The sequence below is a fragment of the Castor canadensis genome, chromosome 7 (assembly GCF_047511655.1).
Source record: "Castor canadensis chromosome 7, mCasCan1.hap1v2, whole genome shotgun sequence".
NCBI classification, from domain to species: domain Eukaryota; kingdom Metazoa; phylum Chordata; class Mammalia; order Rodentia; family Castoridae; genus Castor; species Castor canadensis.
In genome coordinates, this window is record NC_133392.1 from 15851193 (window position 1) to 15875608 (window position 24416).

The 24416-nt window shown below is 33.3% G+C and overlaps 1 protein-coding gene across 3 annotated transcripts in view; it reads right to left on the reverse strand.

Moving 5' to 3' along the window:
- The window catches only part of Atrnl1 (attractin like 1), a 744833-nt gene that overhangs the window by 622468 nt on the left and 97949 nt on the right, over window positions 1-24416 (reverse strand). For all 3 annotated transcript variants that reach the window (XR_012449625.1, XR_012449626.1, XM_074078234.1), the window contains exon 9: window positions 17380-17563. Coding sequence is in view for 1 of the 3 variants with exons in the window: in XM_074078234.1 (XP_073934335.1) it covers window positions 17380-17563 (184 nt within the window). In the remaining 2 variants the exon portion in view is untranslated. The remainder of the gene's footprint in view (window positions 1-17379; window positions 17564-24416) is intronic.

Here is a 24416-nt window from a genome sequence, read left to right on the forward strand (position 1 = left end):
TGTGTGTCTCCCAAACCCTCTGAGAAGCAACACTGGAGGATGAAATAGATTTCTGTAAAAGAGTCCAGCCAAGTTATCAAACAAAATAACAAGCATCCTGTTGAAGGAGAAGGATTTGAGATACAGAGTTACTCCACTACATTTTCTAAAATGTCTCATTTTTAAGAAAAACTACAACATGCAAATAGGAATGTGTCATCCAAACAATAAAATTAAGAGGGCAACAATTTCCCTTTGAGGGGAAGCCAAATGTCAGATATAGTGAAAAAGACCTCAAAGCAGCTATTATAAAAATGTCCAAAGCTTTAAAGAGAACAATTTTAGAGAAATAAATAAAAATATGACAATACCTTATCAAACATAAAATATCAGCAGAGATAGAAATAATGGGGAAAATGAATGGAAATATTGAAACTGCAAAGTACAGTAACTGAAGTTAAAATATTTTACTATAGTAAAAAGCAGACAGGAGAAAGAATCAGTGAACTTGAAGACAAAAATACAGATTATACCATCTGAAGAACAGAAAATAAAATAAACAGGGCCTCTGAAAAATGTGGAATACCATTAAGAGCACCATCTTACATATACTGGGAATAGCAATACACAGAGAAAGAAATCAAAGCTTTTTTCAAAACAAACACAACAAATGCTGGTGAGGATGTGAAAGAAAGACATAAAATGATATAAAGTAAAAATTAAAATAGTGTAAGGTTGAGTGTGCAATATATATCCATTTTATTTATATATATGTTATATATATATATAAAACAATACTACAAAGAAAAATGATAGAGGGAATAGTTTTGAAGAAGTAATATTTCTATTTCTCACTATAATCAAATTAGTTTAAATCTGAAGTTTATTCCAACAATTATAACATATAATAAACCCTAGAAACAATACTAAGAAACTAACTTTTAAAATCGTATTAAAAATAATTTAAAGAATTAAAACATTATGCTAGAAAATAATTCACCTAATGCAAAAAAAAAGCAGTAAGAGAGTAACAAAAAGACATGAGACATATAAAACTAAAATGTCAGAAATAAATTCAACTATTTTAAAAATAAATTATGGGATTAAACACATGAGTAAAAGAGATTATGAGATAAAGAAAAATAGGTTTCAACTATACACACTTCAAATTGAAAGATATGAATACATTAAAGGGAAAATATATCATGCTGATGATAAATATAAGCTGAAGTGGCTTTAATAATATCAAGTAAAACAGATATTAAATAAAGATATCAAAATATATGGGATATACAAAAAATGAAACTTCTGAAAAAATCCACACTTTCATGATAAAAACATTCAACAAAATAGTGACAGAAGAGAACCTTCTTAACCTGATGAAGACAGAGCAGTGCCCTACTCCAAAAGATAAGTCCATCCCCTAATCTTCAGAACCTATGAATATTACTTTACTTGGAAAAAGTGTCTTTGTAGATATAATTAAAGTTTTTTATAAGGTTATTCTGAATTCTTTGGGGGCCCAAATCCACTGGCAAGTAGAGAAGAGGAAGGGATGTAACTATGGAGGCAGAGACTGGAGTGATTCAGCCACAAGTACAAGAACTTATCTTCTCATCATTCCTATTCAACATTGTGCTGGAAGTCTTATTCATTGCAATAAGATAAGAAAAGATATACAACTTGGAAAAGAAAAAAAATAAGTCTGTTAACAAATGATATGCATGTCTATGTAGAAAAATGCAAAGAATCAACAGCAAAAAAAAAAAACAAACAACCCTACTGGAACTAATAAGCTACTATAGAAAGGTAGCAAGATATAATGTTAACATACAACAGTCAATCTCTTATATAGCAGCAATGAACAAGTAGAATTTGATATTAAAAATGTAACACTATTTACAGTGGCAACCAAAGGAAAAAAGACTTAGGTATAAATGTAACAAAATATGTACAAGATCTATACATAAGAGGAAAACTATAAAATTCCGATAAAAAAAATCAAAGCACTAAATAATGGACCTAAGTACATGTATATATAAAGGCTAATATTGTCAAAGGTCAATTCTTTCCACCTTGATCAATTTAATCTCAATCAAAATTCCAGCAAGATATCTTGTGGATATCAACAAACTGACTCTAAACTTCACATAGAAAGGCAAAATATTTAGGACAGCCAACACGACAGGACTCACAATACCTTACTTCAACACTTGCTGTAAAACTACAGTAATCAAAACACTGTTACTAGCAGAAGAGTGGCAAATAAGTCAAAAGAACAGAATAGAGAGTCCAGAAATAGACCCACATAAATATACTCAACTGAGATTTGACAAAGGAGCAAAAATAACTAAACAACGAGAGGACAGTCTTTTCAAGAAACTGCTAGAACTACGCATAAGCAAAAGAAAAAATCTAGACACAGACTTAAGACCATTTATAAAAATCAACTCAGAATACAAATAGACGTAAATGTACAAATAAAAAACTATAAAACTCCTATAACAGAGAGGAAAATCTAGGTGACCTTGAGTTTGGTGATGACTTTTAAGGTACAGAATCAAAAGCATGTATGAGAAAAAATTTGGTAAGCTGGACTTCAATAAAAATAAAACTCTCATTGTTCAAAGAATGAAAAACAAGAAACAGACTGGGAAAATATGTTTGCAAGGAACAGTTGATAAAGGACTAGAATACAAAATACACAAATGACCCTTAAAAGTCAACAAGAAAACAAACAATCCAATTAAAAATGTGTCAAAGCTCAGAAAAGATAAGACCCTAAAGAAGACATATGGATGTCTAATAAGCATATAAAAAATGCTCCACATTTTATGTCATCTGTGAAATGCAAACTAAAATAGCAATAAGATACCAGTACACACCTATTAAAATGGCTTAAATCCAAAACACTGACAATACCAAAAGCTGGCAAAGATACAGACCAACAAAAACTCTCATTCGTTGATTGTAGGAATGAAAAATGGTATTGGTACTTTGGAAGATAATTTTTAGGGTTTTTACAAAACTAAACATAACATTACCATACAATCCAGAAATTGTATTCCTTGGTGTTTACCAGAGTTGAAAACTGTTGTCTACATAAAAACATGCATCATGTTTACAGCAGCTTTATTCATAATTATCAAAAACTGGAAGCAATCAAGATACTCTTCAATTGATGAATGGTTAAACAATATGTGGCATCCTTACAATGGAATATAATTTAGCAATATAAGACACACACAGAGAAGCAAGATGGTGGATTGTTGAAAGGCACTACTTCCCTGTGTCTCCAAAAATTTGAAATAAAACCTCAGGTATGTGGCTGCAGGTACAGTAAAAAAAAAAAGAGGGTGCCAAGCCAGGCGCTGGTGGCTCATGCCTGAAATCCTAGCTATCTAGGAGGCTGAAACCAGGAAGATTATAGTTTGAGGCAAACAGTTCACAAGATCTCATCTCCAAAATAACCAAAGCAAAATGGATAGGAGGTATGGCTCAAGTGGTAGAGCACCTGTTTGCAAGCACAAAACTCTGAGTTCAAACTTCCAGTTCCACAAAAAAAAAAAAAAAACCTGAAAGGAAGGGAGGGAGGGAGGAGGAGAGAAAGAGAGAGAGATTGGGGGAGAGAGTGTCATTATAAGGACAGATAGAAGCTAGATATCATCCTCTTACTAAACCTCTAGAAACGCAAATCCACTGTGAGTATGAGAACATGGACCTGTACGTATCATCCTGCACCCTTCCCAGCCCTAGTTTGGGACTGTCCAGACCTAAACTGCTTCCCACAAGTGCCACATCCAAGGGCCACCCTGTAACCAAAACAACTGAGCAGAAGCTAAGAGCAGATCATCAAGCCTTGCCCAGGTCACCAGACAGAAGACGGCCAGCGTCTGTGCACCACACCTGGACCACAAAGAGCAGCAAGGAAACCAACCAGGTGGACAAATTGGTTTCAGTTCCGAGAACTACAGCACAGGCCAGTACAGCACACAGGAGCAAATTCGTCTGACACTGGAGAAAACATTTAGCTAAATGGACTGATTAAAAACACCCAGGCTTCAACCCACTCAGGTGCTTGGTGGGACAGAGACCAACTGAGACTCGGTATGGACACAGCAAGCTGATGGAAATTTAGATTTTTCACAGACACTGATTTATTTGAGTGCAGCATGCGAGCCGAGCCATGTACTGAAGGGCCCTGAGCAGTAAACTTGAGAGCTGAGGGCAGGGGGAATCTTAGGTGAAGGGTGTCACTCAGGCAATCTGAGCTGGTGCCTACTGGCTGCATCTGCAGCCCCAATCATGAAAACAGTGCCCCTGCCCTCAGCACTCTTTTATTTCAACAGGAAGTTTCACACACACACACACACACACACACACACACACACACACACACCCCAGATAGGGGTGCTATTCATCCCAAAACAACTCTGCTAGCAAAAGCACTTTGTTAAATTGTCCTGAAGTGTGTCAACCATGCAGTCTGAGCTGCTTCCTCCAACTACCCCCATCATCATCTCAACAGATGCAGAAAAAGCCTTAGCTTTCACGATGAAAGCTCAGAAGAAACTAGGAACAGAAGGAACATACTCCAACATTATAAAGATTATACATGACAAACCTATAGCCAACATCATTCTGAACAGGGAAAAACTGAAACCATTTCCTCTAAAGGACAAAGATGTCCACTCTCCCCACTCTTATTCCAGTACTTATTCTTAATATAGTACTGGAATTCCTAGCCAGAGCAGTAAAATAGGAAAAAGAAATAAAGGGGATTAAAATGAGGAAGGAAAAAGTCAAATTATCCTTATTTACAGATGATATGATCTTATACTTAAAAGATCCTGAAAATGCCACCATAACCTTTTAGATCTCATAAACACTTTCAGCAAAGTAGCAGGATACAAAATCAATATACAATAATCAGTAGCATTTCTATATACCAATAACAAATCAACTGAGAAAGGATCAAGAAAACAATACTGTTCACAGAATTACCAACAAAATTAAAATACCTAGGAATAAATTCAAAGTACAAGACCTATCCAATGAAACCCATAAATCACTGAAGAAAAAAAAATTGAAGAAGACAGAAGATGGAAGGACATTCCATGCTCACAGATCATAAAAATCAATACTGTGTGAACATAGGTAGACAGGGGATGATAGACAGATAGATAGATAGATAGATAGACAGACAGATGATAGACAGATGAAAGATAGATGACAGATGATAGATAGACAAATGATAGTGAGATAGATGATAGATGAAAGATGGCAGAAAGATGAAAGACAGATGACAGATGATAGATAGATAGATGATAGATGACAGACAGATGACAGATAATATGACTAATAGCGGGTACGTTTGAGGGGACTAGGGGAAGGCAGGAGAGGAGAAGAGAATGGTAGAGTGAATAATATCAAAATATATTGCATCTGTGTATGAAGACTGTATGACAAAATGCACTGAAAAGCTACTGGGTGATAAGAGAAAGAGTAAGTAACAGAGGAGGCTAACCTGATTAAAGTACAATGTATGCATGTGTGAAATATTATGCCAAAACCCCCTTAATAATCAATATACACTTAAAACAGGTCCTGTAGCGGGTGGGTACCAGTGGGAGGGGTGGGTAAACGAAGAAAGCGAATGAAGACAAATATGATTGAAGTACTCTGTACATGTGTATGAAAACAGAACAAAGAAAACTGCTGAAGTTGTTGTAAGAATGGGGTAGGGGATGAGGAAGAATGGTAGTAGAGATGAGTCTGGTTAAGATATATTGTAAACACATATGAAAATGTCACAATGAAACCCCCCTATACAACTCAGTATATGCTAATAAAAATGTTAAAAGAAAAAACTATTAACCCATGAAAAGACATGGAGGAACCTTAAATGTGTATTGCTGTATGAAACAAACCAAACTAAAAAGTCTATGTATTGTACATTTCCAACTTTATGACATTACGAAAAGATAAATCTGTAACAGAGCAAAAACATTATTGCTTGCCAGAGGTTTGGAAGGACAGACGGAAGGATGAGAAGGAGAACAGGGTGATTCTTAGGGCAGTAAAAGTATTTGTATGATATGGCAATAATAAATAGATGTCATTGTACATTCGTGGAAATCCATAAAATGTACAGCACATAAGTGAACGAAAATGAAAACTACAGAATTTAGTTAATAATAATGTATTCACTGTGACTCAGGAATTGTAACAAATATGACTCACTCAGACCTGGTATTATATTGTTTGTTTATAAATACCATTCTCACTAAAATGAACTAGGCTTCTTGGGGAAATGACATATTCCAATCCCAGAGCAGGGCAAGTACAAAATATAAATGAAAAAATTGAAAGAATTCATAGACAATGATGCAACATGTCTAAAGTATGCAGGAACCTGATTGAAAGAAGCTCACATTGGCCATATTTGGAACAACATGAGCACCAAAATAAAAATATCAGCTGATTATAAAGCACTGAATAAAACACAAATAAGAATTCACACAGAGTAAATGAATAGATAGGTTGGGGAGACTTGGATGGAATATTAGAATTAGAATATCATCATCTGATCACAGTAATAACTGTTCCTAGCATCACTGGATGCTAAAGCTCGTAGACAAAAGTTCAATGAGAAATAGAATATGGTGCTCACATTTGTAATCTCAGCTACTTGGAAGGCAGAGATAAGAAGATGGCAGTTCAAGGCCAGCCCTGGAAAAAAAGAGAGTGACACCCTATTTACAAGCACAAGACAGGCATGTTGGCACATGTTTGTAATCTCAGCTTCAGGGAGGCATAAATAGTTGTATCGTTGGCAATGAAGGGCTGGGCAAAAAGCACAAGACACTATCTGAAAAATAACTAAAGCAAAAAAAAGCCTTAGGAGTGATTCAAGTGGTAGAGTGCCGCCTAGCAAACCCCAGTACTGCCAAAAAAAGAAAAATAGAATATTTACATAGTATAAAAGTATCTCTTCACAGGATCTGAATTACACTATTCAAACAGTTAAAACTGATAAATTTACGTGGCATGAATTTTACCTTCGTAAAAAAGTTTTTTTCAAAAAAATTTAATTTCACCAGTCATGGGAGAAGTACACATTTGTAGTATTCCTAACGAAAATGCAAACCTTGAATCTAATCTTGAAGAAACAGCACACAAACTCAAATTGAATTCTTTCTTCAAACAAAAGAATGACATTAATCCAGATTAAAAGAAGTTTAAAAGATATAACTAAATGTGTTCATGATCCTAGATTAGAAGGAAATATGTAAACCTAATTAAGGAAAAAAAATCTCAAAACCTAAGAAGGACAATCTCACATGCAACAAAGATGTAGAATTTATTAAGAAATCAAATCCAACAATTTTAAAAGGTTATTTTTATAAAATATATTAGAACAATTGGAAAAATTAGGTAAGGTCTATAGATTAGATTCCTATCAATCTAATTTTCCAAGTTTGATACTTGTATTGTGACTGTGCAAAAGAATATCCTGTTTTTAGTAAATATACTTTTAATATTTTTAGGCTTAATAGAACATCATGTAAACAACTCTCAGTTCAAATAAAGATGGAAGGAAATAGATAAATGAACAGATATATGTTTAGAAATAATTGAAAGGGAACATAACTACAGATGCTGTAGGTATTAGAATATTTTAAGAGACTATATTTGCAAATGGAACTTGAAAATACATTATAAAAACCATTCAAGTGGGCAAGGAGGCTCATACCTATAAGCCCAGCACTTGGACAACTGAGGGAGGAGGATCTCCAGTTCAAGGCCAGCCTGGGATATGTAGTGAGACACTGTCTTAAAACAGAGAGGGGGAAAGAGAGAATGAGACAGGGAAAGGAAATTAAAAAAAAAAAGATTATACCCCATGATTAAGTTAGTTTCATTCCACGAATGCAAGGATGGTTAAATACGCACAAATCAATAAACATAATAAAGCATATAAATATAGTCAGGGAAAACACTTCCAGAGACACATTTTTCAGAATAGGCCTCCAATAGCTAAGGAAATGATAGCAAGAATTGACAAATGGGATTGAATCAAATTTAAAATCTCTGTTCAGCAAAGGAAACAATTAACAAAATAAAGAGTCCCCAAAATGGGAGAAAATCTTTGCCAAGTATCCATCTCACAGAAAATTAATGTCCATAATATATTTTTTAAAACTCAAAAAAAAAACACTAAAGAACAATTAATCCAATTAATAAATGGACAGATGAACTGAACATACACTTTACAAATGAAGAAGTACAAATGGCCAAAAAATAAGTGAAAAAGTATTCAACATGTCCAGCCATCAGATAAATGCAAGTCAAAACTACAATGAGATTCCATCTCACCCCAATGAAAATGGCTATCATCAAGAATTTTTTTTTGATGGAGGGGATGAATTCAACTATGATATGTTGTAAGAACTCTTGTAAATGTCACAATGTATCCCCAGTACAATAATAAATATAAATATAGTAATATATTATAAAAATACAATAATATAAAAAACAAAAAAGGAAATTTTAATGCTGGTAAGGATGCAAGGGAAAGGAACCCTTATATACAAATGTAAATTAGTGCTTTCAGCATGAAAGGCACTATGGAGGTTCCTCAGAAAATTAAAAGGAGAACTACCATATGATAGCTATACTACTTCTGGGTATATACCACAAAGAATCAAAGTCAGCTTACAATGCAAGTTCACCAAGAAACTAAAAACAGATGTACTTTAAAGCCTTGCTCTGCCACTGTTGGACATGTACCCAAAGGAATGTAAATCAACATACAAAGAGATACCTGTACATCCATGTTTATTGCAACTGTGCTCCTAATAGCCAGGTTATAGAATCAGCCTAGATACCCACCAAAGAATGAGTGGACAAAGAAGATACGGTATATATATATATATATATATATATATGATGGATTTTAGTCACCCCTAAAGAAATATGAAACTATGTTGTTTGCAGGAAAATGGATGGAATTTAAGATTTATCAGATTAAGCAAAATAAGTCAGATTTGGAAAGACAAGTATCACATGTGTTCTCTCATGTATAGAAAAGAGAAGAGGGGAACTATTAGGGATGTAGACGGGGATAAGAATAACAGAGAGGGGAATAAGAGAGCCTCATAGACGGGATGAATATGATCAAAGTACATTATATGTAAGTATGAAAATGTCAGAATGAAATCCATTACTTTGTATGACTAATATACATAGTTTAAAAGTTTTTTCTACACAAAGAAGAGAATATTATAAACATCCTTATAATAATTTAGTAGAAGACACTGATTTCATAGACAAATTTCTTTTTTAAAATATCTAATCAAAACTGACCCAAGAATAAATAGACCATCTCAATATTCTTTAAATCTTGGCAATGAATTCCATAGCTAAAATTCTACACATAAAAAAGTCACACTTTGTTGCCTTAAATGTTATAATTACAAACATTTAGGAAAAATAATTCTGATTTTATACAAACATTCTAGAGCCCAATATAACCTTAACACCAAAAAGCTGACATGAATAATTTTTAAAAAACTGTAAGAAACTATCACATAGTAACAAAGAAGTAAAAAGCCATACAAAATACTGTAGAGCCAGAAAATAATACCTTGTGGCTAAATCTAATTTAACTCATAATGTTAATAGCAAAATCATTACCCAAATTAAGTTATTTAGTAGAAAAATCAGATAGTCATTACCAAAAGGGACTCTGATAAAATCCAATATCCATTTGTGATATAAATTTTTTTTTTTTGGTGGGACTGGGGTTTGAACTCAAGGTTTTGTGCTTACAAAGCAGGTGTCCTACCACTTGAGCCACACCTCCAGTCCGTGATATAAGTATTTAATAAATCAGGCAGAGAAGGGAATTTTCTTAATAATAATATCTACAAAACTCACAGTGAACACTATTCTGACTGAAGAAATACTGAAAGAAGTTCTTTAAAACTCAGGAATAGTAACAGATGCCTAGTATCATCACATTCAACACTGAACTGAAGTTTGTAGCTGAAATGATAAGGCAAGAAAAAATTTAAAGCTGTGAGACCCAAAAAGGAACAATCAAAACTGTCATTCTTTATACATGATCTGATCACTTATTATTAAAAAACTTAAATATATCTACACATAAATTACTAAAATACAGCAACTCTGACATAAAAGTAACATAAAAATCAATTGTATGTCTATCAAGTCATAACAGAAAAGGATGAGAAAAATACTGAACTGGTTGAACGTCTCCTCGAAATTCATATCCACCTGCAACTTCAGAATGTGACCATATTTGAAAATAGAGTCTTGTACTAGTGGTAGTGCAAATTAGTAAAATGACATTGGAGTATTGTGTTTGAATATGACACTTCCTATGAACAAGAATTTATATCTTAAAAGTTGGTCAGAGAAACATGTATATTAAACAAAAGTGACCAAACAACAACATTTATACTATAATTCCTCATGGTACAAAAAAATTGATAACAATTCAAATATTCAATCACAGGAGAATAGAAAATATAAAAATGATCTATGTTCACACATTAGGGTTTCTCACATGGACCAACAATCCTGCTAACAATCCTACATTTTCTTCATCTATTATTCCCTCTTCTTCCTGTCCACATGATCATTTCATACTTCATCTCTCTTCAAAACAGAAAGCTCCTATATATACTCATTCACACTCTCAACTGCTGCTTCACTTCCTATTTCACTGAGGAAATAAAAAGAATCAAAATTTTCACAAGTTTTCACCACCTGTACCTGTATACCTGCAGTTTTGTTCATACAGCCTGCCTTCTTTCCTGGTTCTATGAATACAATAACCATGTCTCTCCTAGGTAAGAATTTCTCTCTATTTGTTCACTAGATCTCACTTCTACTTGTTTTCTTAAACATCCCTCTAGAAAATCATTCCCTTTCTTCTATCATTTTTTACTTGAACCCATGAGAATCAGAATTTTACTCTACCACTCCACTGAAACATCTCCTGTTGCAATCAGAAAGAAACACCAGTACTGAGGGCATGGCTCAAGTGTTAGAATGCATGCATAGCAAGCTCAAGGCTCTGGGTTCAAACCCCAGTACTGGTAAGGGAGGGAGGAAGGGAGGGAGGGAGGAAGGAAGGAAGAAAGACTGGCTTGCCAGATCTTACCACTTCTCAATCTTCACACAGGTTGGTTATTTCTTATCCAAAATATTTGGAATGACAAGTGTTTCAGATTTCAAATATTTTTCAGATTTGGGAATATTTGCAGATACATAATGAAGTATCTTGGGGATGAGACCCAAGTATGAGCATAAAAATCATTTAAGTTTCACACACAAGTCAAACACACATAACACGAAGGTAATTTTATACAGTCTCTTTAGTACATTTTGACTGTGTATCACATGAGGTTAATCATGGAATTTTCCACTTGTAGCAACATGATGGCCCTCCAAAAATTTCAAGGTTAAAGTGTTTCAATTTTTGGATTTTGGGGTTTAGGGATGCTCAACCTGCATTACTTTGCCTATCAATGGCTTCTGACAGATCCTCTCCTTTGAAATAAGCTCTTAAACTCAAATATCATGCTCTTCTAGTTTTCTTGCTAACTCAATAAATGCTTGCTTTCAGTATCCTTTTCTGATTGTTTCTCCCTCTGACCAGAAAAATTAGTGTGTCCAGATCCTGAAACTCTTATCTAGTAGGATATCTAGTAGGATATGTAAGAAGCACCTTAAAGGTGTCGAAAGTTGAGCTTATAATCTTCCCCTACATCATCTAATGTGAAGAGGCAGAGCAACTAAATGGTTTGCTTGCATATACATACATATGTATATATGGTGGTTTTAAAATCCTATAAGGAATAAGAAGTAATTAATGCAACAGCGTGGGGTACCATCAAGGAGGGACACATGAGGACTTCTGAGATATCACAATACTCTCTTTCTTGGCTCAGTTGGGCAGGATGTTCATTTTATTATGGCTCTAAAAGTATATGTGTGTGTTTTCATATACTCTTTTGCCCATAGGAAATATTTCTCAATTTATGATAGAAAACTATGAAAAAAAGTACTACACATTTCAAAATCACCTTTAAAAAATAAAGCTATAATTATTTAAGTTATCAGTATGTGATTTGAGTCAGGCATTCCACAATTCCAAAACTGAGAATATAGGATGCTTATTAAGATAGTAGTCTTTCTTGCCTGTATAAACACTTCTTATGTTTCTTACTAAGTCTCCCTGCTGTACTACGTCTTTACTATATGTGGGTGTGCATACGTGTGTGTTTTTATTATTTTTCCCACATATGTATGTACCATAAAAATTTAAATGATCGACCTTCCTTGCTGAGCACTTACTAGGATTATTCCCAAATAGAGCTGGATAAAAAATCAATCAATTTCAATTTCTGTTGAAAATATTTCAGACACTTCATATGCAGAGACATAAGCAAAGATGAGTAACATAGTGATCAGTATTTACTGAAATGTGACTTAACTAATAGCATATAAATAAAATTATCATGCATCATTTTCCAAAACCTGTGACAGCTAAACTTAAGTATTTTGATAAAGAAGTTACCCCTTTTACAACAAATTAAACCTAGCAAGATCATTTCCTGTAAGTAGGTATACCTCATGAAAACACTTTTCAAGTGTATGTGAGTTTTTAAGTGCAGGACCATTGTAGTAACATAGAAACATTACCATTAGATTCATTGTTTATTTTTATCGCTTTAAAATCATAATTGAAATTTTTCTCTCACTTGAAGAAAAGATTTTAAAAGTTGATCATTACTGTTGCAAGTTATAAGTGATAATACTTACAATAGGGGTCCTTACATGTTGAAACCTGTGGTTTTTTCACAGGCTACAGGAACACAATCAGGGAAAGGACCTCAACAACAGCCCAAGAAAAGCTGAGTTTTCTATGATCACAGAAAATTCCTGACAAAGAAGGCATAGGTAGGCTCCCATTGTAAGCTCTACTAACATATTTATGCAAAAATACAGTGTAAGAGATGTCTCATTTAACAAGACTAAGAAATCAGGACTACATTGGCCTGATTCCCCAGCTTCTATGGCAAAGTTGAAGTCACTTGCTAAAGGAAACTATCAATCAATAAAACATACTAACAATATAAAAGGAAAGAATCATTTTTGAGAAATGGGAACTCTTATATGCAGAGTGTTTATTCTCTCTTACTCTTTAAATGTGAAGACCAAACAACCTCTGAAGTTGTGAGAGAGCAGAAATAGCTTTTTGTGTTTCCTGAATTCTTATGTCCCAATTCCTTTCCAACAGTGAAGATAAAAAGATATTTTGTAACTAAACATTAAAAAAGAATATGTCAAATTAGCATAAATGTGTACCACATAATATGAAATCTGAGAAGTCAAGTCAAACATGGACTTGTATATCTTAGATAAATTTTGAAGCATGATATATATTTGAAAAGTACAAAAATCTTAATCAATGAATTACACAAAGTGAGTATACATGTGTAACCACTTCAGAAGCTTACCTGTTACCATTCAAGTCACTAAGAAATTCTTCCTGATCAAAGGCAAGCCCCACCATATTTTCTAGGAACACAGATTAGTTTTTCCTAGTGCTATTTATGTATTAGTTTTTCCTAGTGCTATTTATATATAGAATCATGTCTTCTTTTATGTCAGGATTACTTATTTTAGTCAAGATTTGCTTTTTCTAATTGTACATCCAATTGTCCCAGAAGAGTTTGGAGAAAAAAAACTGTTCTATGGGACCAAATTTGTCATAGATCAAGTGTCCATAAATGAAAAGTCAGCTGTGTAATTCCTATTTGCTGCATTTTCCTATTTCCCTATTAATTCTTACAGGAAATTCTTCAGAAGTTATGAGCTCTATAGTGAAGTTTGCCAACATTGGTTTTTGTTGTTGTTATTGTTGTTGTTGTTTCTTGCACTTTTGTTTTTAAGTCAGGGTCATGTAGCCCAGGCTGGCCTCAAATCCAAAATCCTCTTGCCTCTGCCTCCTGAGTACTGGGATTACAGGCATGAACCACCATCCCCAGCTCTCATTTTTGTTTTGTTTTTTATTTGTTGGTCTGCATAATTTGTTTGTTTTGAAGCAAGAGAGTTTCAGTTACAGATTCTATTTTGTTAACATATATTATTCCAATTTTCTATATGCTCAACTGTCAATTTTTGAAAGCTTCACTTTTGTAGAAATGTGTCATGATTCATCTAGTTTTTCAAATTTACTATCTTACAACTGTTCCTAATATGTTTTAACTTTCAATGGCTGATGTCCCTTTTCATTGTTGACAACTTACTTATGAATAATCTTTGTCTCTAAGTCCTGGTGGGGACTTATGTATTTTATTACTCTTTCAACCATCATGACTATATGAATCACATATATCATATATTTGTGGTCTTATCTCATATTCACTTCCTCCATATTTTCTTTATCCTTTCTTTGGGATTACTCTGCTATTCTTTTCAAAACTTCATGAGAGTATGCTAAACTACTGATTTTCAGGTTTTTAAATATTTTCTAACAAATACATTTAAAGCTTTAAATATCTCTCTTACCTACATTCTACATTTTAATGTGCCATTATTCAGTATAAAATGTCTTCTAATTCTCAGTACAATTTCCTTAACCACTAATTTTGAAGGAATTCCTAGATCAGGGTTTTCTGATACTTTTCTGTAATCACTAAAAAAGTTACTTTTGTGTTCATTTTACTACACCTGATCTCAGCCGAAAGTAATTGTGTTCATTTTACTGTGATCAAATACTTTGCAGGTTTTGGTGAGATTTGCACTAAAATCCAGTATGTGGAAACTTTTGGAAAAGTTCCATATACACTTGGAAACAATGCATATGCTGTAAATATAAGGTTCTATGCTCTCAAATACCAAATAGGGCAAAATTGTTCATCATGTTGTTCAAATCACTTACAAACTTGATGTTTTTTGGTCTCCTGGTACTAACTATCAATTAGAAATAGAATTGAATTTGAACTATCCTGCTATGATTTATCTTGTCTTGTTCTGTGATTTTTTTAACTTTATTAATTTTAGCACTGTGTCATAAGGTATGTGTAAATCTAGAACCATTATATCTTTGAGGTCGATGCTTGATTTAAATCCTCATTTGTCTGATATTAGTACACATATAGCAACTTTTTTGGTGAAGTGATTGCATGATGTATCTTCCTTCTATCCATTTACCTTCAACTTTTCTAAATATCTTCATTTAAGTTATATTTTTTCTAAACAGCAGATTTTATTTTTATGTCTAGTCCAGAAACTCTTGGCTATTAACTGAAGTAATTATTCTCTTACATTTAGTAAAAATGGAATATTTATTTCCTTACACTGAGTGTAACTGTTGATTTGGAGTAAAATATACCATTCTTACTATTTCCTAATTTACACTTGTTTTTGTTCCTTTTCCAAGCCTTTCTTGCCTTTCTCCAAATCCATTAAATACCATTTACTATTCTCATTTTCCCATCTATCAGCTTGTTAGATAGGTGGCATTTCACTATTACTTTAGTTGTTACCTAATGATTACAAAACAAATCCTTTCTTATTAATGTGCAATTTAATGATTTTATCAATTACCACATAATACACAGACTTCAGCATTTTTACTAAACACTCATATACCTGTTTCTGACTCACATGCCATTATTTTCATGCATTTAGATTATGTGTATATTCAAGCCTTTATTACTATTATACTCTTATATGGTAATCATTTAGATTTACCCTCTTGTTTCTATACATTCTATTCAGTGTCTGGAATTATCTTTCTTGTATTTCAGTAGCATTCATTTTGTTATTTCCCTTACTGCAAATCTGCTATTGTCAAATTCTGTCAGTTATTGTTTTTCTGAAAATGTCTTTATCTTCCTTACCTTTTTAATTAAGGACACTTCACTAGGTATAAAATTTTAGGCTGACTGTTTTCTTCTCAGCCACTTGAAAATATGGTGTCTTCTGGATAACAATTATTCAGTTAAGAAATCAGTTACCAGTTTTAGTGGTGTCCTAACTGAGGGGTAATATGACTTTTTCCTCTATCTGCTTTTAATTTTTTCTCTTCATGCTTCCTCTTCAAGTTTTACTATAATGTCTTTAAGTGAGGGGTATTTATCTCCCTTGGTGCTCACAGAACTTCTTCAATCTGTGGCTTAACATCTTTTGTCACTTTTGAAAAATTATCATTCATTTCCCAAAAGGAAAACTTTTATAATCCATCTCCATGCAAGGAATATACAAATTGAGCTATATGTTTGAAACTGAAGGGGGTAGAACAGATTACAATTTAGTAGAAAAATGTTTCTCTTTTAAACACATAAAATAAATTCACGCTAGAAGTGTACAAGAATGTACACAGTCTTCACAAAAACAGTCATTTCCCAGATTTTATAAAAGGAAATGAGTACAAAAGATTCTATTTTAAAACTTATATATCCATAAAAATCAGTAACATTTTGACTATAAAGACAATGTTAGAGATATAAATAGGCAACTCGCCTAATCAAAAACAATGATAAATGAGCACATAAAAAGATGCTAATTCGTAATACTATCTGGAAAACTTTACAGCAAAATATCAGTAAGATACCATTCACACCTATCACTTTGTTAAAAGTAAAAATACTCTGAGCTATTAAGTATTGGTGAGAATGTAGAGAAACAAGAACACTCTACCCTGCTGTTGAAAGTATACAATACCACATTGACCCAAAAAGGAATGCAGCAACTTGAAATAAAACTGAGGACATTTATACCCTCAGATATAACAATCTTACTTTTCAGTACACAACCTTAGATGTTTGCATGAGAAGACTAGTATGAGATGCATAGTGTAATAGTGTTTATTCCAACAAAAAGGGAAAACAGACCTAAATGCCACAAGATTTGTATTTCCTATGAAGTTACATGATGAAACTGAAAAAAATGCTTTTATACATTTACAAATCTTACTAAAATACAAATGTAATTAAGAACAAATTCCAGGACAGATGATATCAAAGCTTACAGCTGAACTGGTAAGCAAAATTGCTTATCTAAAACAAATACAATACCAGCACTTATCAGTGTAAGTAATACATATAGAATAAATATTTCTGTAGGATCACAAACCATTTTAAAGTGAATCACTTATACTAACAACGGCTATTCAGAAAATATATTATTTTGTAACACTGTTAAATGATAGCATATCATTAGTTGCAATAAAGATTTTTTTAAATGTAAGAATTTTTTCTGTAAAAATATTTATTAAATTCCACTACTATACAAATTATAAAATACAACGAATGTTAGATTTTTCTCATCATACTTTTTACACAATCTACTCACCAAGTCTTAGTGTTAACTTCATACTTATAAAGATCATCCACCAATCCATATTTATTGCCTGGTAATGCTTTATAGCCTCCATGAATATAAATGGACTTTGTTGTTTCATCATACACACTCGTATGACCATATCCACCCTGTACAATAGCTCCTTTTGTTTCTGGAACAAGCCAAGTGTTTGATGCTATAACAGAAAGAAAGAAATCATAAGCTTCAAGTAATATTTAAAACTGTAAGTAATATATCACCAAAAGTACCAGCTAGTCCTAATGACACATTTTTATGAGTAACTAAAGTATTCATAGTACTCCTAATATTCAATTAATCAGAATATGCTTGTTAAAAATATGCCAGGTGCTATGTAAAGTGTGAAGTTGAAATTGAGCAACATTGGTCTTCCAGAAATGAAATTAAAATCTGAAATACTGAAAACCCAACTTTTTCCGTGTGCAAGAGAAAAAGGAAAGTTTATTCTTACATATATTTCTATATTCAACAATAACCTACATAAGATATTTAAGAAATATTTTATGAGAGCCTACTATGTGACAGACTTTGAGTTAGTCACTGACACTACAAAAGTAAAAATGATGTAACTGTTATCCTTGACAAACTAAAATTAATTGAACAAATTTTTAACACTGTGTTGGTCCTAAAAACTAGATTTCCAAGACTCTTGACAACCACATCACTGTGAAAAAAGGTATTCTTTGATAGGCATAAAAAATAGGACAATCAAAAACTAGTTGTTAAAGCATATTATACTTTAAAATACTTTAACATTCTTTAGCCACTTGTGAAAACAATATGTACACACAAACTAAACACTTTTCATATTTTTAATCATCCTCTTTTTGATAAAAATAAATTTGTTTCTTATAAGAAATATTGAGTCATAAGGTTTAAATGTAAAAGAGAAAGTTACCTCATCTCAGCCCACTATCTAGAGATAAGTTTCACAATGGGATATGTTCAGAATTCTGAATATTTTAGTATACATACATGACCTACATGTACATACTTACATATATAAACATACATATTTGCAGGGGTTTTTTTTACTTAAAACATGTGGGCATCCTTCCACATCCCATTTATTATTTGTTTAGCAGTTAGATTCCATTATATTGACAATATGTAGCATATTAAATAACTATTTGGCTTCTCGATTTGGTTTAAAAATAATGATGTAATAAGCAACACTGATATAATAAGCAGTCATCACCAGTTTCATTATTCAATACTGCATATACTGAGTCTCAGAAACTGCCTAACTGTCTCATTTAATAATAACCCTTTGAGGAATGGATTCTTTCTATCCCTTCTTTAAACTGAGGAAATTGAGAGTTAGAAAAATTTGCTAACACATCAAATTTAAGTTACTATGTGAGACAAAATAGTGTAGACTCATTTCTCCCTGCTACTCTTCCATAGACCCTATAAATAGTGTGAGAAACAATCAAGAAGAATTCTGAAGAGCATAAATAGGAAGTCAGCCAGCTCGTTATTCAAGAACCACAGAATGGATATCTTGTGGCACCCAATAGAAGAAGGCTACTCAGGCCAAGTATTTCTCCATCCTAACTTTACAATAAAGATGACTGCGATAGGATTATTCCTCCCTTAGATTGAACAAGAGTCCCATGGACAATAACAGATGATCCTAACAACCCAGAAAATGTGACCCACTAAACACTAGTTAGAATAAGCAGATGGGAGAAACACGTACAGCACTGGAAAGTGAGATCTTACCATAAGCCCTAAATGCTAAACTTAAATTAGATCAATGCCTGCTAAATAAGATTTATTGGGACTGTCAATATTAAGGGACAAAGTGTTCAGATATCATCTAAAATAGCTTGCCATACCAAGAACAGGAAAATCACAACTTTAATGAGAAAAGACAACTGAAATGGATGAATCACATGTCAAAATTACTTTACAAGAATTTTTAAGTAATCATAATAAAAATACTGCAGCCAACAATTATGAATTCTTTCACACAACAAAAACCTCATCTAAAAATATCATTTTTTTAAAAAAGGAAAATTACAATACAAAATAAAAACTGACTTGATACCCTTACCAGTAGAGTGGAGATAACAGAGGGAAAAAAAATCAGTAAATTCAAAACAGAGCAATAAACTTCTGTCAATTAAATATGAAAAACAGAAAGCAAACTGAAAAACCAAGTGAATGCAGTATCAGGGACCTTTGAGAGAGTAACAAATGATCCAACACTCGTATCATTAGAATCCCAGAAAAAGAAAAAGAGTTGTGGCTGAAAGGGTATTTAAACAAATGATGGATGAAAGCTTCCAAATGTTAAGACATATCCCTACAGATTCAAGAAAGTGAGCAAATCTCAAACAGGATAAACTTACAGAAATCCATGTTGAAACACATCATAACTAAACTTCTAAAATCTACAAACAAAGAAAAAAATCCTGAACAGAAAGAAATGACACATTCCCATAAGAGAACACCAGTCTTACTAAGATTGGATTCTCATTTGAAACCACAGAAACCCAAAAGAAGTGGTATTCTTCAAGCATTGGGTGGGGAAGAACAACTGAGCCTGAAATCTACCTAAGGTGAAACTCTCCTTCACAAATTGAAGTGGAAAAGCATCTTAGAAAAGAAGCAAAAGAGTCTGTCATTAGCAGGCCTTCCCCTAGAGAATGGGTAAGGAAATTTTTAATACAGAAAAGAAATGGTAAGAATCCCAGCAGCATCAAGAAAGAACAACAAACAGAAATATGAGTACACACAATAAACTATCCTTGCCCTTGTGAAGAAATCATATTTGATAATGTAAACAAAAATGGTATCATATGATACTCAAGACAACAATATTTAGAAGTAGGGAATACAAATGAAAGCAAGGTTTCCACATTTCACTTGAGGTGGTAAAATGCTGGTGCCAGTAGTTTATGATAAGTCACAAACATGTATTTTAACACTCAGAGCACAGCTAAGAAAACTATACAAAGAAATACAAAAGTTATTTATCCTCTTATGTCTCATGACCTACCAAATAGCTGGGATCACAGGTGTTCACCACCATGGTCGGCTTGTTTTCTTGAGATGGGAGTCTCTAAATTTTTTGCTCAGGTTGGCCTCAAGCTGCCATTCTCCCAATCTCCACTTCCCAAGTAACTGGGATAAAAGGTGTGAACCACTGCACCAACCTTATCAATGAGTATACTCTTAAGTGCTAGCCTGGTGTTTCTCCAAGCTTATTCACTTCAGTAGCACTTAAACAATACATAATGATCTGGTAGTTTCAAGTGAAAAATTAAGGAAATAATTTTGTTCACATACAAGAATACACTTGAATTGTAAGGTTAACTATGATTCTCATTTTTATGAAACTATTATATTGTGAACTTGAAAATGTGTGTATACTATAAAGAAACAGTGGTCTCAATAAATATATAAGATACCAAAATATAGGTCACCTAAGAAGAAAGTACTTCCTTATTTGAATGTTGTTTTTTAATAAATCGCTTAAATAACACACAAAATTACACATGCTGATGGGTACTATGTGATGCTTTGACATATGTGACATACATTCAAGTATGTTCAATAATGTTGCATAAAATATGAATATGATGGAGAAAGGAAGATGTAAAAACTAAATGGAATGCCTAGAAATGAAAAATAAACTATCTAAAGTGAAAATACATTGAATGGAATTAACAGAAGATAAGATAGAAGAAAAGAACAGTGAAGTTAAGAGACAGAAATAGAAACAATCTAAAATGAAACACACAAACAAAAAAAGCCAAAAAACAAAAAACAGAGTATTAAGGACAACACCAAGTCTAATCTAGTGTGATAAGAGTTCTACATATGTAGTCATGGTAGAGTGGACAGAAATAATGTTTGAGGAAGTAATTTCCCAAATTTAGTGAAATCTGTAATTCCACAAAACCAAAAGTTCAAATGTGATATAAACAAGTTTGAGAAAACATAGAGTAACACCACCAGAGAAAATCCTGACCTGATGAAGGGTAACAAGAACAGAACAATGATAAGAATGACTTTTCATCAAAAATCATGCAAATCAGAGGACAACAGAGTCACAGTTTTAAACTGCTAACATTGAGGGATATAATGTCAACCTAAAATTCTATAGCAAAAGCAAAAATAACTATCAAAACAATTGTATACCAAAAAAAAAAAAACTGCAATGAAGAAGAACAATAGACATGGCAAATATCTGAGTAAATAAACTATTTTCTTCTTCACATCTTTAAAATACATGTGATAGCAACAATAACATGGCCTTACAGCATTTTTGATGCATGAAGATGTAATATGTAAGGAACTACAATATGCATAGTGTGATAAGGCTGCTGCACTCCAATCAAGGTGGCAAAACATTGATACAAAGTAGAATGTAAAAAGTTAACCATGTACTTTGAAATCCATACGGGAGTAACTTTAAAAAAATTACAGAGGTAACAGTCAAAATAATATTATAAGATTAAAATGGAATGCTAAAATATTTCAAATAACCCAAAGAACATGAGGAAGGGGAAATAGAGGAATGAAAAACAGAGAAATTTAATAACATAACCTCAATTTAAATATATAAGTAATTACAGGAGAAGCTAATAATGAAAAAATTAAATCTTATAAACTCTTCAAACAATCTAAAAGAGAAAGAAGCAGATAAGACAACTGGAGGACAAAAATCAAAATTTTATGGTTAAACTCAAGCATATTGATAATTACATTAAATGTAGATGGTCTAAATATACCAATTAGGTAGCAACATCTGTCAGATGGAAAAACAAGCCAAATCCACCTGTCTGCTTTTGGGGAGACACACAGACAAAAACATATGAAATTATAAAATTCACTGTTAAAACTAGGGGCATAGTCAAATTAAAAATATTCTAATAAAGTAGTGATATATAAACATATAGCTGTAGTATAAATGTTAAAAGACAAAAACTATTAAAAACAATAATAGCTACAATAATTTGTTAAGGGGTATACAATATAAAGATAAAAATTGTGACATCAAAGACATAAAATGTATGGATGGTGAATGAAGTAAAAGTGCAGAGTTATTTTATGTGATCAAAGTTAAGGAAAGGAAGGGAAAATAAAAATATATTAAAAGGATATAACAAAATAATAAAATGGACAAGCATTTATACAAAAAACACGAAGTATTTGAAAAGTATGAAGATTAATAATCTTCTGGAGAGTCTGATCAAGAAAAAAGAAGGGTTAGGTAGCCAATATTAAGAATATAAAAGGGAACATGGCAATAAAATGTTTAAATTGACTGAAAAAAGTTATAAAACACTTTTGGTTAATATATTTGAAAATTTACATAAAGGAGACAAATTCTGAAAAAATTAAATTCTCAAATCTGTCAAGAAGAGAGGAAGAGCCTTTTGGCCTTACAGTCTTTAGGACCTTGGAGGTGTGCTGTGGACTCAAAAGCCGGTTGCTGTCTCTACAGCAAGCTCCCTCACTCACGAATTATAACTGTGGAATTTCCAAGATGGCGGCTAGAGGGAGGAAGCAGAAAGCATGTCTCCTAAAGTGAAATCTTGGAGAGAAGCTGGAGACAGACCTTGCAGGCAAGGCCACTGAGAAGAGGGAAAACTTTGACCCCTCCACACCTCCAGCCTGCACAGAGCATCTCCACTTCACGTTAAATGAAGAAACCAGGAGGGCCCCCCAGGCCATCGCCATTTGCCAGTGCCCAGACGGCTTGGGAAGACACAGACCACAAGGTGAGCTAAGTGGTACACAGTACTTCCACAGACATCCCTCGGCCAGATCAGCATAGCCCCCTGGACAGACCGACCCCCACCCGAGGAAAAAAGAGAAACTGAGTAATAAGCAATAAGAACAATAAAGACAAAGAGGGTGGGGCACCCTGAGCACCGAAGAGCGGGTGAGGGGAATCCCTCCTGGAACTGTAAATAAACAAGCTGGGCCTGGCTGGCTTGGTACTGGCACAAAAACAGACATGAAGACCAGTGGAACAGAATTGAGGACCCAGATATGAAGCCACACAACTATAAGCAACTTATCTTTGACAAAGGAGCTAAAAATATACGATGGAGAAATAGCAGCCTCTTCAACAAAAACTGCTGGGAAAACTGGTTAGCAGTCTGCAAAAAACTGAAACTAGATCCATGTATATCACCCTATACCAAGATTAACTCAAAATGGATCAAGGATCTTCATATCAGATCACAAACTCTAAAGCTGATACAGGAAAGAGTAGGAAATACTCTGGAGTTAGTAGGTATAGGTAAGAACTTTCTCAACGAAACCCCAGCAGCACAGCAACTAAGAGATAGCATAGATAAATGGGACCTCATAAAACTAAAAAGCTTCTGTTCATCAAAAGAAATGGTCTCTAAACTGAAGAGAACACCCACAGAGTGGGAGAAAATATTTGCCAGCTACACATCAAAGGACTAATAACCAGAATATAAAGGGAACTTAAAAAACTAAATTCTCCCAAAATTAATGAAACAATAAAGAAATGGGCAAGTGAACTAAACAGAACTTTCTCAAAAGAAGAACTTCAAATGGCCAAAAAACACATGAAAAAATGCTCACCATCTCTAGCAACAAAGGAAATGCAAATTAAAACCATACTAAGATTCCAGCTCACCCTGTTAGAATAGCCATCATTAGCAACACCACCAACAACAGGTGTTGGTGAGGATGTGGGGAAAAAGGAACCCTCTTACTGTGTTGGTGGGAATGTAAACTAGTACAACCACTCTGGAAAAAAATTTGGAGGCTACTTAAAAAGCTAAACATTGATCTACCATTTGATCCAGCAATACCACTCTTGGGGATATACCCAAAGGACTGTGACACAGGTTACTCCAGAGGCACCTGTACACCCACGTTTATTGAAGCACTATTCACAATAGCCAAGTTATGGAAACAGCCAAGATGCCCCACTACTGACAAATGGATCAAGAAAATGTGGTATCTATACACAATGGAATTTTATGCAGCCATGAAGAAGAACGAAATGC